The sequence below is a fragment of the Merops nubicus genome, unplaced genomic scaffold, assembly GCF_000691845.1.
Source record: "Merops nubicus isolate BGI_N331 unplaced genomic scaffold, ASM69184v1 scaffold2008, whole genome shotgun sequence".
NCBI classification, from domain to species: Eukaryota; Metazoa; Chordata; class Aves; order Coraciiformes; family Meropidae; genus Merops; species Merops nubicus.
Genome location: NW_008627655.1, coordinates 51,739 through 67,637, shown reverse-complemented (window position 1 = coordinate 67,637; position 15,899 = coordinate 51,739). Strand labels below are relative to the sequence as shown.

Sequence of the window (15,899 nt, the reverse complement as noted above, 5' to 3'; positions counted from 1 at the left end):
TGCAGCAGTGTCATTTCTTCTGTAAGACTACTTCTGATTCATCTTTCATCAGTGGCTTTGGGAGAGGACAAAAAAAGTGATCACAAGCTAGGAATTTTTGACTCAAAATTTTGTGAAGGTGAAATATCTTGCTTCGAGGTTCTGGGTTCCAACCAGATCATAGAATCGTTTCAGCTGGAAAAGACCTTTAGTAACACTGACCTCAAACATTAACTTAACTCTACCAATTCCTCTACTAAACCATGTCCCTAAGCACCATATCTACATGACTTTTAAACACATCCAGGGATTGTGATTCAACTACTTCCCTGGGCAGCCTGGTCCAGGGTTTGACAACCCTTTCAGTGAAGAAATTTTTTTCTAATACCCAACATAAACCTCCCACAGCACAACTTGAGTCCATTTGCTCTTGTCCTATCACTTATTACCTGGGAGAAGAGGCTGACCCCCACCTTACTACATTCTTCTTTCAGGTAGCTGTAAAAAGGGATAAGGTTTCCTCTGAGCCTTCTTTTCTTCAGACAAAACAGCCAAGTTGCCTGAACTGCTCCTCATAAGACTTGTGCTGTAGACCTTTCACCAGCTTTGTTGCCGTTCTCTGGACCCACTCCAGCACCTCAAAATCTTTCTTGTACTGTGGTGCCCAAAACTGAACATAGTACTCAAGCTGTGGCCTCACCAGTGCTGAGTACAAGGGGATGATCACTTTCCTACTTCTGCTGGCCACACCATTTCTGATACAAGCCAAAGGCCGTTGGTGTTCTTGTCCACCTGGGCACACTGCTCGTTCATATTCAACTAGCTGCCAACCAATGCCCAGAGGTCCCTTTTTGCTGGGCAGTTTCCAGCCATTCTTCCCCCAGCCTGGAGCATTGCATGAGGCTGTTGTGGCCAAAGTGCAGGACTCAGCACTTGACCTTTTTGAAACCCATCCCATTGGCCTCCGCCCATCAATCCAGCCTGGCCAGGTCCTTCTGTAAAGGCTTTCTACACTCAAGCAGATCAACACTTCTGTCCAGCCTGGTGTTGTCTTCAAACTAGATAGAGGGTGCACTCTATCTCCTCATCAAGATCATTGATGAAGATGTTAAATAGAACTCTGGAGAAAGCCACATGTGATTGGCCAACAAGATTTAACTCCATTCACCACTACTTTTTGGGCCTGGCCATCCAACCAGTGTTCTACTCAGCAGAGTGTGCACCCATTTAAACCATGAGCAGCTATTTTTTAATGAGAATTCTGTGAGAAAGAGGGAAAAGTTTGTATGAGGAAAATAACTTCTAAACCTGTAGAAAGAGACAGAAGACATCACCTTTTACTGGTAGGTTTAGGTCTACCATGAAGTATGTACTAGGTTTTCGTATGTATAGAAAAAATAATTTTCTTTTGGCCTGAATGAGTTTTGTGTTTGATTAAAGGAAACAATAAAATAGAAAAAGAACGACATGGAATTTTCCATGAGACACAGTGTCTTGCATTGCCCCTTGTGTGCAATATGCTGGATAAGTTTACAAAATGGTAGACTTCAGGATAAAAAAGGTAACAGTTACACCACTATACAAGCTCTTTGGAGGAGGTGTTTGCGTACAATGCGATTTCACTAAGGGATTTGAGTCAGCCTAGATAAGAAGACCAAACATTAGGCTTTGGCATTTGTGAATACAAACTGAAATCTGCCATGCAGATGATGTTATGTTGTCAGGCCCTTTCAATGCCTATTCTCTATATCCTCATTGATCTTAACTGTGGGCAGGTTTGGATTCTTTTTTTGTCTTCCAAGATTAGGAGCTCCCTACTGCCAATCAGGCTTACTGTGTTCAGGCCCCGTGTTCTTTTCTTGGAAGAAATGTCAAACTATAGTGAACATCTAGTTCAGATTTACACATCATGCATTAAAAGTTCATGATGTTAAATTGCTAGATTTCATTGTTGTTCATCTTCATTTTTATATACCACTTTATAAAAAAAAATGCTTTTTAATATTTTGAAAGCATTTTGGAGTCAGAATGGTTTGGATTGAAACGGACCATAAAGATCGTGTAATCCAAGCTCCCAGCCATGGGCAGGGACGCCTCTCAACTAGACTAGGTTGCTCAAGACATCATCCAACCTGGCCTTAAACACCTCCAGGGAGGGGGCATCCACAACCTCTCTGGACAATGTAGTCCAGAGTCTTGCCACCCTTGTACTGAAGAACTTCTTCCTAAGATCCGGTCTAAACCTACTCTCCTTCAGTTTAAAACCATTTCCCCTTGTCCTGCCACTGGACACTCTTATGAAAAGTCCCTCTCCAGCCTTCCTGCAGGTTCCCTTCAGGCATTGGAAGGCAGTTATAAGGTGCCCTAGGAGTCTTCTCCAGTTTGAACAATCCCAGTGCCCTCAGCCTGTCCTCATAGCAGAGATTCTCCAGCCCCTGGATCATCTTTGTGGCCCTCCTCTGGACTTGTTCTAACAGATCTATGTCCCTTTTATGGTGAGGACATCAGAACTAGATGAAGCTGTCTGCAGTGGTGCAGATCTGAACATACTAAATATAAGTTTGTAAAGCTGCTGATTCTCCTGTTCTTTCCACTGAATTACACGAGTATCACTTTTTTTTTTTTTTTTAATTTCATGCTTTTCTTCTTCTTGAAAAGGGAATAATCTGTTTTACCAAATATTGTTTTAATAAAATTAAGGACTGTTATATTTGCTGCACAGTTAATTGATGCACAGCTCAGACATTTTTGTAACAACCTCTCATTTAAGTGGCTCTCTCTATCAAAACAGATAAGTGTTCCTGATCTTTTGAAAACAAAATATTTTTCAGATTCTCAGGAACACAAATTCTCTTTACTGTTGTTTAGTAGAAAAAATATTCTATAAGCCTACAAAAGTGTGCAATTTTTTTTCAGATGTTATTAGGAATGTAGTTTTGTAACAAGAACTGAAAAATACTCTGCACAGGAATGTACTTCACAGGCAGAGTTCATCAAGAGAGACATAGGCAGATTAACGTGCCAGCCTTGTTTTATATAGAAACATCACAATTTCATGGACCTTTGGTACTAATCTTAAGCATATGATTAGTTCCCAAGACATTAACACTAGCCTACAAGATCTATTTGTTACGCTGAGCTGGTATGACAATACTGTTAAGGAGCTGAAGCACTATAACTGTCTAAATAAAGTAGTGGTTGGAATCAAGAACCATGGTTCCCATCCAGGCACCTGAGTAAATGCAGGTAGATTTACTGAAGCGTTTTATCTGTAGTACTTGGGAAATCTCCATATTTAGCCTTTATCTGGAAATCTTCATACATACGTAGAAATGTGTGGTAAACATGGTGTAGGTGATTTCCGGTCTTTCTAATTTTAACGGTGAATGAGACTCCTTTGAAGCCACCTTGGTTCTAACCTGTCAGTAAATTCCATGGAAAGCCTCACACCCATGTTTCAGTTCTGTCAGTTTTAGTGAAAAGGACAAACTGAAGCCAAGAGATTGCTGCCACCATGCACTCAGTATGAATAAGTGATCTTTTCCATCACAAACTCCTTGACTTCTGCCCAGTTTCTTTTTCTTTTCCTAAGTACTCAAGTGAAAGCCTGGAATATACTTTTCATCTTGAAAGAGATGTTAGAAACTTTGGGTCATTTAAGCTATTTGGGATTTATGAAATTAAAACAGATTTATGATCTCATTTCAATCAGTATTTGGCCAAGTTGTCCAGAAAATAAATATCATCATACTATGTAAAAGTTGAAGCACATAGATGACTAACGCTGTTGCGGTATCACTGCTGTTTTGCTATTTTCCAGGTAAATAGCCATATTTTTTAAAAAACAAGGTTTAAAAAGTTTACCACTGAGTACAGCCTCATTTCCATTTTCAGTGCAAGACAGAAACCAGGATACAAAGAAAAGACTTTTCAATACTTGCAGGAAAATAATTTTTTGAACAATTGTATTTTACAAAGTAAAGTAAATGGAAACATGCAAAGTTTTGGCATTGGATCATAGCAATAGCCAGAAATAGCAGAACTACCAAAATGTTTATTTTTGTTTGGGCAGTCCTTAGGACAAGATCAGAGTTACACTTTTTCTTTATCTATTTATGAGTTAATTGTTCTAAAGCGACTTTTAGAATACTTTCCCTCCGTGCTAAGCCTGTTGCATTATTTGAAGATAGAAAAAATAGATAAAAGAGAAAAGAACGTTAAGTCTTGTGAAACATATGAGAAAAAAAGATGTAAAATTTAGTGTCTGAACAGCGCAGTCATGGAGTGCATGAATGTGTTATAAAGTGAGCAATGATTGAAGCAAATGCCCATGTGATGTGAATGTGAGTCTACAGGGAAAACATCAGAAGGTGAGAAAAAGGAAAACAATGCCATTGCAACATAAAAGATGGTGTACAGACAAAATGTGTTAGTCTGAATATAAATGTGTTATACGAATACTGTGCTTGAGCTGATTCCTATACTGTAGAGTGTTCTGCTGTCATATGTCATCTGGGCTCCCTTTTCTGCTTATATTTACCATGCACATTAAATATTCAACCGCTTTTCACTGATGCGTGCAGTAACGCTGGCCTTGTGAGGAGCTTTCTTGTATTTCCCAGCTAAGACACATCAGATAACCTTATTGTCTTTGCATCCTAATGTTTTTGTACCCTGTGTTATGACACATATTGAATGTGTTTCTTGCAATATCCTCTTAGAAGTTTTCATTAAACCCCGTCTTTTGAATACAAACTAATAGAAAATAGCAAAGGATATTAAGGGGCTGTTCTGCTCTGAGAAACAACTGTAAAAATGGCATTGTGACATTTCCAATGACTTCCAGAGCAGAGCTGCTCATTTTACAAATCTAAATATGTTTCTTCTTACCCCACATTTGACCTGGCACAGGAATAAAGCTGGGCTTTCTCTGGCTTCTCCCATCAATGCTAACAATTCTGCCATGTTGGGTGATCTACAACCATGCAAATGATGTGAAAACAAATAAATTCCAGCTTTTCCCCAGCTCAGTTATGCTGACTCTGCTAGGCTAATAAAAATAGTAAAAGCTTACTTCAGTTGATAAAATAATATTATATCAGTAACCTATCATCAGACAGTAATAACTTTACCTGTGCTGTACAGTCCTTTTCCCCAAGTAGTTGACATGATGAGAGTTTTCTCAAAGTGAGGTACTATGAAGAATAAGTCAGAAGTACCAGGAAATACCCCTTATGCTCCAGCAGCAGAATGCTGGTTACATAGCCCAGGCTGCTTACTTCCTTCCCATAGCCTGCTCCCTGTCTAGGTCTTAGGAACACTGAGCAAGCTGATAGGTGAGAGTTGTCTTCTGCTCACTGATAGATCTCCTAACTCATGGTTTGCTCGTTGCCTGGAAAAGAAAGACAGCAGGAATGTGTCATGTGCTGGCTACTTTGACCGTGGTTGCCGGATGCTGAGGGCATCAGTTCTGAACAGGGTTTAAGTCCTCTCTGTTGGTCCTTAAGTACTGGTGGCTTCAGTACAATTTTAGGGCATGTAAATGTGTGGGATTTGATATCTCTCATTTCATGAGGTTATATTATTGTGAGGTGAGGACCTCAAATGCAATGGAGTTAGCTGTGCAGGACAGAGAATTTCAGAAAAATGGTCTAATTTCAAAAATATTTTACTGTTCATATTGGTCTTTCTCAACAGGCTTCAAGAGCACTGAAGAAGACAGAATTCCCAGTCAACACAAATGTGCTTACTTACTAAGACCTTAGTCTGATGCTTCTCAGTGGCTTGACCAGATCTTGCTGTTTGGAGTCACAGATTGTTCAGCCACACCATACAAGGGGAACCTGGAGCTGACCTCCACATATGGCAAGACCCTCTATTCACTCTCTGCAGGTGATGACAGCTAGAATAAGCTTTTCACTGACCTGGGGCCCACAGTTCCTTGGATGGTGCTGTGGAGGAGCAGTAGGTGAGTGCTTGTCTGAAAATCAGTGGTAGAACCTTCTCAGTTTCAGTTGACTTACCCAGCTTTACGTCTTCATTCTACCACACTCCTGAGGCTGGCAACTGAATCCTATTGTCTTAGTGTTGTTAACACTGAGCATTCAAGTTTAGGCCAAGAAGAAAAATTATTATATTGCCTTGAAATAATTATATTTGAATATGAAAAATGTTTAAAAAAAAAACCAAACTGTAGGGTTTTTTTTAATACATTAAATGAGACTTAAAGTCTTCTCCAAGCTTGTGATGGGTAGCAACTTATCTGCTTTCATGGAGGCTGAAATAAGTGTGTTGGAGCATAAATACCAGCCATCTAGAGTAGAATCCTTTGTTCAGTTAGAAGGTGTTGACAGTGTTGCTAACCTAGTTTCACAAATGAATAATCTCTGAAGTATGGAAGTGTCCCAACTATCTGCAGCAGTGAGTGTAAATTCAGGGTAAAAGCAAATTATATTGATGACAAAGAGAACAAACTCTTTGCACCAACTGCTTCCATTTACAAGTGTAGATTTCTTCTTTGAGATGTTTTGGTTCTGTTTTTTTTTTTTTTTTACATTTGAAGAAGCAGAATACTAATACTGCCCTTGCACTCCACCTCCTTATATTTGAGAATTTTTCTGCAGGAAAGAAGAGGTGAAAAATTGGTATTTTATTTTCAAATAGTATCCTAAACTCTTCTAAATTCTTTTGCAAACTCAAGACATAAACTGATGAGAGTACTGGCTCAGAACTGATGCAGCATGAAAACTAACCTGCATGGCTGTATTTGACATTATATTGCTCCATAGGTCTGGAAAATAACATGGTTTTTGTATTTCTGTGTATAGTGGCAAGATAAAGATATCCAAGAGCAAGACAAACAGGTAAAGCCACAGTGAAACTGGGAGAAAATGGTGTAGTAGTTACATTCCTGATGTCCACTTCTTATAGTTAAATGATAAATATCCATTAATAGACTCATAAGTATGAATATGTAAATAGCTATGGAATGCATTATTCATTAATCACTAGGCATTAATTATTATAATTAAGTATCATTTGCTACGTTCATATTACTAATACTTGCAGTTAATTAATACATTAACTAATCACTGTAGAGCAGATTCAATCAAAATTCTGTATGTCTGTGCTATGGAAGCCTGAGAGAGTTTTATGGAATTTAGATTCAATATTGAACATATCTTACGTGCTTATCAGTGTATTTTTAGTGACATTAAATGTGAATCATAACCTCCAGCGCATGATGCTTGTCCTTGCACCCAGGAGGATGGAATGGCATCAGCTGGAAGAGGATATAAAAGCAGCAGTGGCACACGTCAGAGCACATAGCAGTAGGTATCTAACACAGAACCTTAATTCTGGGACATGAAATCCACCACCACTTCAAGTTTCATGTATATTCACGTGTACAATAGGAGAGGTGTTTTGTGGGGAAGTGCTGTCCCAAAGGTGCAGCTGATGATAATGTTCAAGAAGCAATTTCAAAGCACAGACTGATCTGCTGGCCAGTTGGTGCAGGGACTTGGCTGCCTTTTGTTAGCATAAGTGGAACACAGCACCAGCAGGATGTGCTCCTGAGTCTAATGGGGCCTCATGAACTTGGTGCTTCCCCCCTACCGCCCCCCCCCGGCCCCCTCTCTGGAGATGTGTTTCAGGTAATAGTAATCTAAGTAACACAGAAAGATTTGCTGAAGTTTATTGCTTTTTTAGTCTGTGGTTCTTAGAAACAGGCTTTGTGGTTCTCAAAGTTGAAATTCTAAGGAATTATTTTATTGCAAACAAAAGTTTCCTATTTTTTAGAGAGAAACGCTAACTGAAGACATATAAAAGTAATTTCAAGTGCTAAAAAAAGTTGATCAATACAAGTACCCTCTCAGATGAACTTTTGGCTATCAGGCCAGGAAATATATTTGCAATGAAAGAATGAAACCTGATTTCATGACTGCCAGTCTGAAGCAGATTTTTTGCTATTTTTAGTTTCAACAACATACTGTAGTCACATGCACTGAATAAATTGAGTATTGGATCTCATTTCTTAAAAATTACATGTTCTGGGAGTAAGAAAATCCAAATAAGCATACAACATTGAGGATATTTTCAAATTAACAAACTCTCTTTGTAGTTAAAATTATGATAGGGTACTGCTGGCAGAGTCTGAATTGTATTAGAGCACCTGCAGAGGTGGGATGGTCAGAGCTTGTTTTTTAGGGGTCAGAAGTGGGAACTATGGTCAACAAAGTAAATCTGTCACTCCCTGTGTGTACTCCCTCAGTAAAATACTTCTCATGTATTTGCCAAACACATTAAAGAATAGAGCCTCCCTTCCACCACCTCCGTCACTGCTGTCTTTCCCCTCTTTTCAGAAATCTTAATTCTGCCTCAAGCCCTTACACTGGTACTTCTCACTACCCATCTTTCTGAATGGCAGTCATTTGCCATCTGAAAAACAATTGGAATCTTAGTATCAGAATATAGAGGGATCCATTATAGGTAATATCAACATTCACCATCACAAGCTATACCTCCATAAACCATGACCTTGCTTGTTTGCTTTATTTCATTTCTATGTCTGGTATCCTTCTTCTAATTCTGGTCATACTGAGATTATGGTTTTCCAGGGTCTTTTCAACACCCAAAGTGGTATGTGCACTTTTTATTTTTACTTTTTTTTTTTTTTTTAATGAATCCTGAGATTTTCACAAAAGCATGAATTCATCTGGGAGTTCATGTTCTAAATAAAGAAATTGAATATCAGAAGATTTACAATTAAATTGCAACACTGGAGATGTATAAAGATCTTGCTGTTATACTTCAATCTTAAAGATGAATGATGGCCTTTTCAACCCCTCAAATTTAAAAAAAAATCTTACAAAATGAATGTATTTACAATGAAAATATAGCGCTTAGTGTCATTATTCATCTAGCTGTTTTTTCGTGTTAGCTGCTACAGTAGTTTCTCTTTAAATTTCTACAGTGCTCTTAAAAATATATACTTTTTATATTTTAAATATATTCACATAGATAATATCTATCTTTTTAAAAATATAGATATATTCAAGAAAGTTGTTTTACTTAATCTGGAATTTGTTTCTCTATTTTGTAACCTTTTAAATTAGAAATACCAAGTCTGTTCTCCACTGAATGTGTTGGAAGATCTGTGCATGGGACAGGTCCAGCCTATGGGCTGTGATAGCCCAATGGAAAGGGTTGACCCACCAAAGTATTGACGGTACCTAAGAAGGAACCAAGTAATAAGAGTTGTTCCAAGCCACGTGGATAAAGTCCCTTCCTCTCTGATTTGTTGGCCTGGAGGCTTATTTATGCAGTTGAGCTCTGTAAGGTATGAAGAGCCACCCAGCAGAAGTAATTGCCCCTGGTGGGCAGCGCGGTGCCAGCAGCTGGGGGACCGCGCTGGGGAGTGCCTGGCCCTGCACTGCCCCTGCTCCTGGCGAGCATGGAGGGAAGCTGCAGCCGTAGCTTTTGGGGGTACCTGGGCAGGGCAAATTTTCAGAAAACATGGCACAGAAAGCAAATGAACGGAATCGTTAGCAGAAAATGAGGAGCAGACATGAAGAGACAAAGGCAGAAGGTTTATTTTGTGTATAAAGGTAGGAAAGTTATGTACACGTGCACAATGTAGTTGAGAGTACAGAAGTACAAAGAGGAAAGGAGGAACATTTCTGAAGTCAGGAGATGTTTCATGATGACAAGGCATTAGAAGAAGGAAAGAATTAAATTACACGTACGTATTCAGTAAAAGAAAGGTGAACTGATGCTGTGCTAATATGTTCTAAAGTAATAACTTGCATATTGCTGTAAACGCATATAAAATTTGTATTTAATATTGTATGTACACTCCTATCAAGTTCCTAGTACTGAAGAGAAGGAGTTTTGGAATCTCTGCATAGATTTATTCTTTGTTTTTCCTATTATGCATATAGCTATAGTATGACAGACATACTGTTATTACATGTATAAAAAACTAAAGCTTTCTAGCTTTCTTCAGCCTTAGTGCTAGGATGAAATTTTTACTTATTGTAGAGTATCCTGTAGTGTGTATTCTATAAGGTACATAAGAGTTCAGTTTACTTATGTGGGAGCTGAATTAAACCCATGAGGAGAAAAAAAAAAAAAAAACCCAACAAATGATATTGTGTTTTTTCATTTAAAAAAACATAAAAAACAACCTTGGTTTGAGCAGCTTTTGTGAGTAGGTTAAGTTTTTTTTTTTCATTTGAATTTTTAAAATTTCTTATTTCTTTGCTTTTAGTTAGCATTCTGAAATGATACAATAGTTTTAATTTCAAGTTATTTGTGTTTAAATTTTTTCATTTTTCATTTCAATAATATTGAACCAAATAAAATCTTATGTTACAATTAAGTGAACGATACAGTTTGGAATAAAATTCCAACATACTGTGGTGTTTATTGTTTTAGATTTCTTCATATGAAAGAAAATTGACTTTTTAACTCTCAACAAGGAGAATGTTTTAATTTTGGTTTGTCTTACTTTGATATTTTAAACCAAAATGCAAACGTTTAACCCAGAAACATTGACTTCATTAATTAAAAAAAATAAACGTCTCCTTTGACATCGTAGGTCTCATCACATTGCTTTATCTGGAGTAAAAAACATTTTTCCAAAACTCTATTTTCATTGGAAAAAAAAAATCCAAAATGCACTTTGGTTTTACTTTGTTGCCTTTGCCTGTGTTCTATAATTCACAATATTACATGCGATTTCCAGTAAAAAAGAAGCAAAGCCCTGCATCTGAGACTATATACGGCTTTGTTTCTGACACTGATACGTGAATTTCAGCCCCAGTGCTGGCTGGAAAATGCGTTCCCATCTTGCATTTGTTGACTGCTTACAAAGAGGAAAGAATCTTTTAACTGAATGATTTTTCACTATTATTATTTTATTTTTTAATAAGAGATTAACAAGAAAATTACCCAAATCACTTTTCTGGTATGAGAAAGACCATAAAGGAATTATCCTTCTGTAATACAATTATTACAAGTAAATATATTGTGCTTAATTTTTCATACTAAGGCAGGTGCTTGAGACAGGAATATGTGACATATCACAGAGATGAATCATGTTTTTTTCCACAGATATGCAAAGAACGTGTTTGTTGGACTTAGTCGTGCTCTCCGCACTGCGCTGAATGATATTCAGAAATATAACAGACTTTGGGACACTTATGAAAGATGGGAAATTAAAAAAAAAGAAGGCTTGATCCTCAGGCAATGACTTCTATATCCTGCCATGGCAAAACAGGAAGCTTGACATCTCAGTTATACACATGTTAAGGTGTCTTAATGCAGTGGTGGAATTAGAGGTTGGATTTTCTCTTCGTGAAATCTCCTAGTCAAATCTACAGCAACTTGGATAGGACTGAAGATACAGGGTCAGGTTTGAAGTGGGAGAAAATAAGATCAGTGGGCTAGGGACTTCTGCAAAACATCAGCTGTTCTCTCTGGAGTCATAAAACCTCATGGTGTAGTGTTAGTCTTGCCTATTACTGCTACATGCCGTATCAGTAATAAAACACCACTTTATACGTGCTTATTCTTTTCAATCATCACTCAGGAACACTATTTAAATGATTAAAAGGAGTACAGAATGTATACAAATATGATCATGAATGCCCAAAGAAATGGTTGCATGGTTCATTACTGGTTTTTTGCCTTAAAGAACTTTTCAAAGCCAAAATCTCACTTTGCACTACGGCTTTGTATTTAACAACCTACTTTGGTTGTGTCTACACTCTCAAAGGCAACTACACGGATATTTTGCTATAATGTTGGTTTTTGCTAAAACTCCTGGTGTTAATGATTTTCATGCCCCTTATTTTCATTCCTTAAAGAATCCATGGACAACCAAGCAACTGAACAACCCTGATTACATCCTAAGAAGCAAAAATCCGATATTTTTGTCTGATGACATTCAAATTTATAACATAGATTTACTTAATGTTGTAGAAATCTTTGAATTAACAACCAATCTATGATTTTAAAGTCTCATGTACTTACTGGGCCTTTTTGGAAAGCAGAATCATGCTAAAGCTTAAGATAGCTGTATTTTTGTTTTAGTATAATACCTTGGAAGTGCACGAGCTACTGGAGCAGGGATTTGGGATTAGTGGTACCAGTGCAAGATTGCTACTAATTCAAATGGATGTGGGAGTGTCCTCAGCATGTTGACAATTACTAATCCAAACCATTATCTAATTATCCAAAAATATCCTACATGACGTAAGACCTAACTGCCAAAGAAACAGCGATGAACATGGTATGTGATGCAAAGATAGTGACTATTTGTAAGATTTAAGATTTAATGGTAAAATTAGCCTTATTGAAGGTAGTGGGGTTTTACCACTCATTGGGTTTGAACGCCACCATCAGTAAATCTTATAGTTCTCATTAATACCTATTGCCTGTTGGTATGATCCATGTGCTGAAATGCTCTACTTGTAGATTCAATAAACATTTTTTAAGATCTGCTAGCATTTGTTCTGAAAGAACTGAAAGAACTAAACCATGTCCCAAGCGATTCGTAGACAGTCATTCAAAGAAATATACAACAAGTTTTAAAACTCTGATGTTTGTATTGCTTTGCTAAGCTCTTTGGTCAAGGCATCTTCTGCTGCGTTAAAATACAAAAGTTTTAAGACTGATTAATAGTCTTCCTGTTCACCCCACTCGACTGCTGGATCATCATCCATTCGTAGAATAAGATAGGAGAGAAGCTGAAAGAGATTCTGCCACAACAGTAAAGAGACAAAAAAGGAGAGGTCGCTTACATCTATCTCACAGCGGTCTCCAGCATAGTTCACGTCGCAGAGGCAGTGGAACTTGTTGAGTAGGTTCTGGCAGAGGCCCCCATTCAGACATGGGTCAGAGCTACACTCATCAATGTCCTTTTCACACCTAGAGGAAAGACTGCAAATAGTGAGCATCTGAAATCTCAGATCAAATGCATCAAACAGGCACAGTTTTGATTCTGAAGCTTTTGAGGGAAAGGAGAGGGGGATGCTCTCTTTGAAATCTGTAGTATATTTCCACACACGTCTATGATTTTATTATCTACTTGCTTGGCCACACTCAAACCCTGAACTTCCTGTGTTACACTCAAATACAGAGAGTTAAACCAGAGTTTTCATCTCCGTAAAGCATATCCTGGTTAATGATGCTTAGGGATGTGAAATGAAAGTTTGTGTATGATTTTAGAGGCAGACATGGTGCAAGTCCTGCTGACAGCTTGCTTATCTGTTGTCATTGTTACGGGGAGCTGAGGGCACATTTTCCTTCTCAGTAGCCTAGATGTAAGTCAGACAAATACGTGATTTTCCCACCTGAGCACTCCTGCCATATTCACCTGTTTGGGGGTTATTTTTTTCTCAATTCAGAATACTAATAGATCCCATTGGAATCTCCTATCTGGTTTCTCTGAGATGGGCCCTGAGAATGCTAAAAATGGTGCAGAAAAGGGCTTTGCAAGGTTCAGTATGGATCATTAAATGTTTTTGAGTTAATGATGGTGATAAAGGAAATTTGAGTTCTCATAATTTCTCAAGACAACCAGCTGAACATTATCCACAATATGTGAAATTGTCTGAAAACCAGTGATGGTTTGGTGATATTCTACTTTGACAGTGTTCCCTTTTAATTCCCTGCCCCTTTTTTTCCGATAATGCTAATGGTTAACCCTCATTTTTCTAGATGAAAAAGCATGTTTATTCTTGAAGAAGAATGTGAAAAACTACCTCTGAATTATAAGGAATTGCTTTGTTCAATCATATTCATGAACATACAAAAATTTTTTTGTTTTACATTAGAGAAGAACAGTTCTTTATATAATACTCCTTTATCTGGTTTTCTTTATTATCTCTAAAAATGTTTCAGTAGTTTGCTTCAATGGTAAATTATATTCATATACATGAAAAAAAGCTAAATTAAAGTATTCATATACATGAAAAAAAGCTAAATTAAAGTATTTATCCAATGTGTAAAAGCTATGAACTTAGGCAAATAAAAAAAACCCTATTCAAATTAAAAAAAAAATTTAAAAAATCTTCCAACTGAATTTAAGGAACACTTAAAAACCTATCTCCCTTAGGTAATTTTAAAAATCCAGCCTGAATTGAATGAAATTTGTTTTCAAGAGACACTTATATCTCCTTTCATGAAGAGTAATCTTTTCACATTTCCCTTTCTGCCTATTATCAGATTCACTGGGCTTTTTTTTGTGATCCTAAATCAGGTAATTGATATAGATAGATGCTATTTTCTCTATACTGTGCAGTGATGACTTTCTGAGGGATGAAATATTGTCTTAACGGAAGATGCCTGCTTTATCAGTCTAATAACAACCAAGGTATTTGGTTTTAATTTTTTTATTAACTGATAAATTTGAATTTGTTATGAAAAAATTTACAAAAAAAGCAGAAAGGGTGAAATTTTCTCATTTTGTATACTAAGATCTGTAAGCACGGAAGCACTACTGGTTTACGGTTTGACAGCCTGGAGGAAAAGAGGACAAACACTCAATTTTAGACAATAGTGAAGAATGCTTTGCTGCAATAGTCAGTTAAAGCACAGCACGCGTGGTACAAGGCTCCTCTTCAGTATGAGAATCATGGGAACCATAAAACAGAGATTATTGCCAGCCAGTGGGATGGATGTAAGGGAAGCTTGTTCACAAAGCTGTAGTTTGCAAGTTGCGTGGCAGGGGAAAGGAAAAGGAAAAAGTGCTTTCCTTATACCTTGAAGTCCCAAGAAAAATACACACCAAAGAAGTGTCTAAGAGTACATTTTTACTTTTTTGGATTTGATTTGATTTTTTTTACCTTCTTTTGAATATTGTGTGGTGGTACACAGACCTTCTGGCTGAGTTAAATGGTACAATGCATGTCTGTCAGCTAAACTGCATTGAGTGGGTGGAAACTTTCATTTCATCTATCTTTTATAGCTTACTGTGCTGTTTCTACAAAATCTGTGGGCTAATAAGTTTTTAAGAGAATGAAAACCTTTTGTTGAGAACTTCTTTGTGTTTGCAGAGCCAGCATAGCTTGGTCCTGTTGAACTTTTGGATGTTATACTCTGATGTAATGCTAATTTCACGAAAGGCATGTATGATATTTCCTTTCTCACTATCCAAAAAGGTGCCGTTACTTCTTCTGACTATATTACAACTGGGACAATGTCTTCCTATGTTTCTACAGCACCTAGTGCCCTGAGGCTGTCTGGCCTCCCTAGTCTAAAATGGTTTGTAGAACATTATCAAATAGTAAGTGTGAATTGTGACTATATACAAATTTCACCATGAGGAATGCCCCTCCATTTCAAACTGAACTGTAACATGTAAAATGTATTTCTTAACTTCTTTTAAGAATAATAATTCTGGTTTCATACTTCAGCATTCAATAAGAAAGTAACAAGCTGCAGTACCACTAGGTGTTTCATCTCATACCATCCCTGTGAAATAGTAGATTATATATTCATAACACATACATGTGAAAACAAAACAGCTTGGCATACTGGTGTGTCATTGTGACTTTTGTCTAAGTAAAACTTTCAGACCCTCAAAGTCACTCAAGCAAGTAACTGCTGAACTTAAGCAACTGCTTTTTCTGTATTTCTGCAGAAGTGCAAAACCCCTGTGGCTGTTACCCTCTGGACCCTTCTGGAACAGCTTTTGGAAGAGTTGTGCCACAAAGAACTGCTGTGTGAAGCATCTCACCGTTCTCCAGCAAATCCTGGCAGGCACACACATGTCAGCTCGCCGCTGAGGTCAGTGCAGTTGCCATAGTTGAAACAGGTGAGGTTTCTCTCTTCATTCCCACAGATCGTGTATGGTAATCTTCTGTATCTAGGTAAAGGTGAAGGTAATGGCAGTCATTTGCTCTTTCCTTGTT

The 15,899-nt window shown here is 37.5% G+C and overlaps 1 protein-coding gene across 1 annotated transcript in view; it reads right to left on the bottom strand.

The window, feature by feature from the left end:
* The window catches only part of CRB1 (crumbs family member 1, photoreceptor morphogenesis associated), a gene marked incomplete at its 5' end in the record, with an annotated part of 73,993 nt that overhangs the window by 12,452 nt on the left and 45,642 nt on the right, over nt 1–15,899 (bottom strand). Inside the window, 2 exons of the mRNA XM_008946385.1 lie at nt 12,786–12,912; nt 15,725–15,853. Of these exons, the coding sequence (XP_008944633.1) occupies nt 12,786–12,912; nt 15,725–15,853 (256 nt within the window). The remainder of the gene's footprint in view (nt 1–12,785; nt 12,913–15,724; nt 15,854–15,899) is intronic.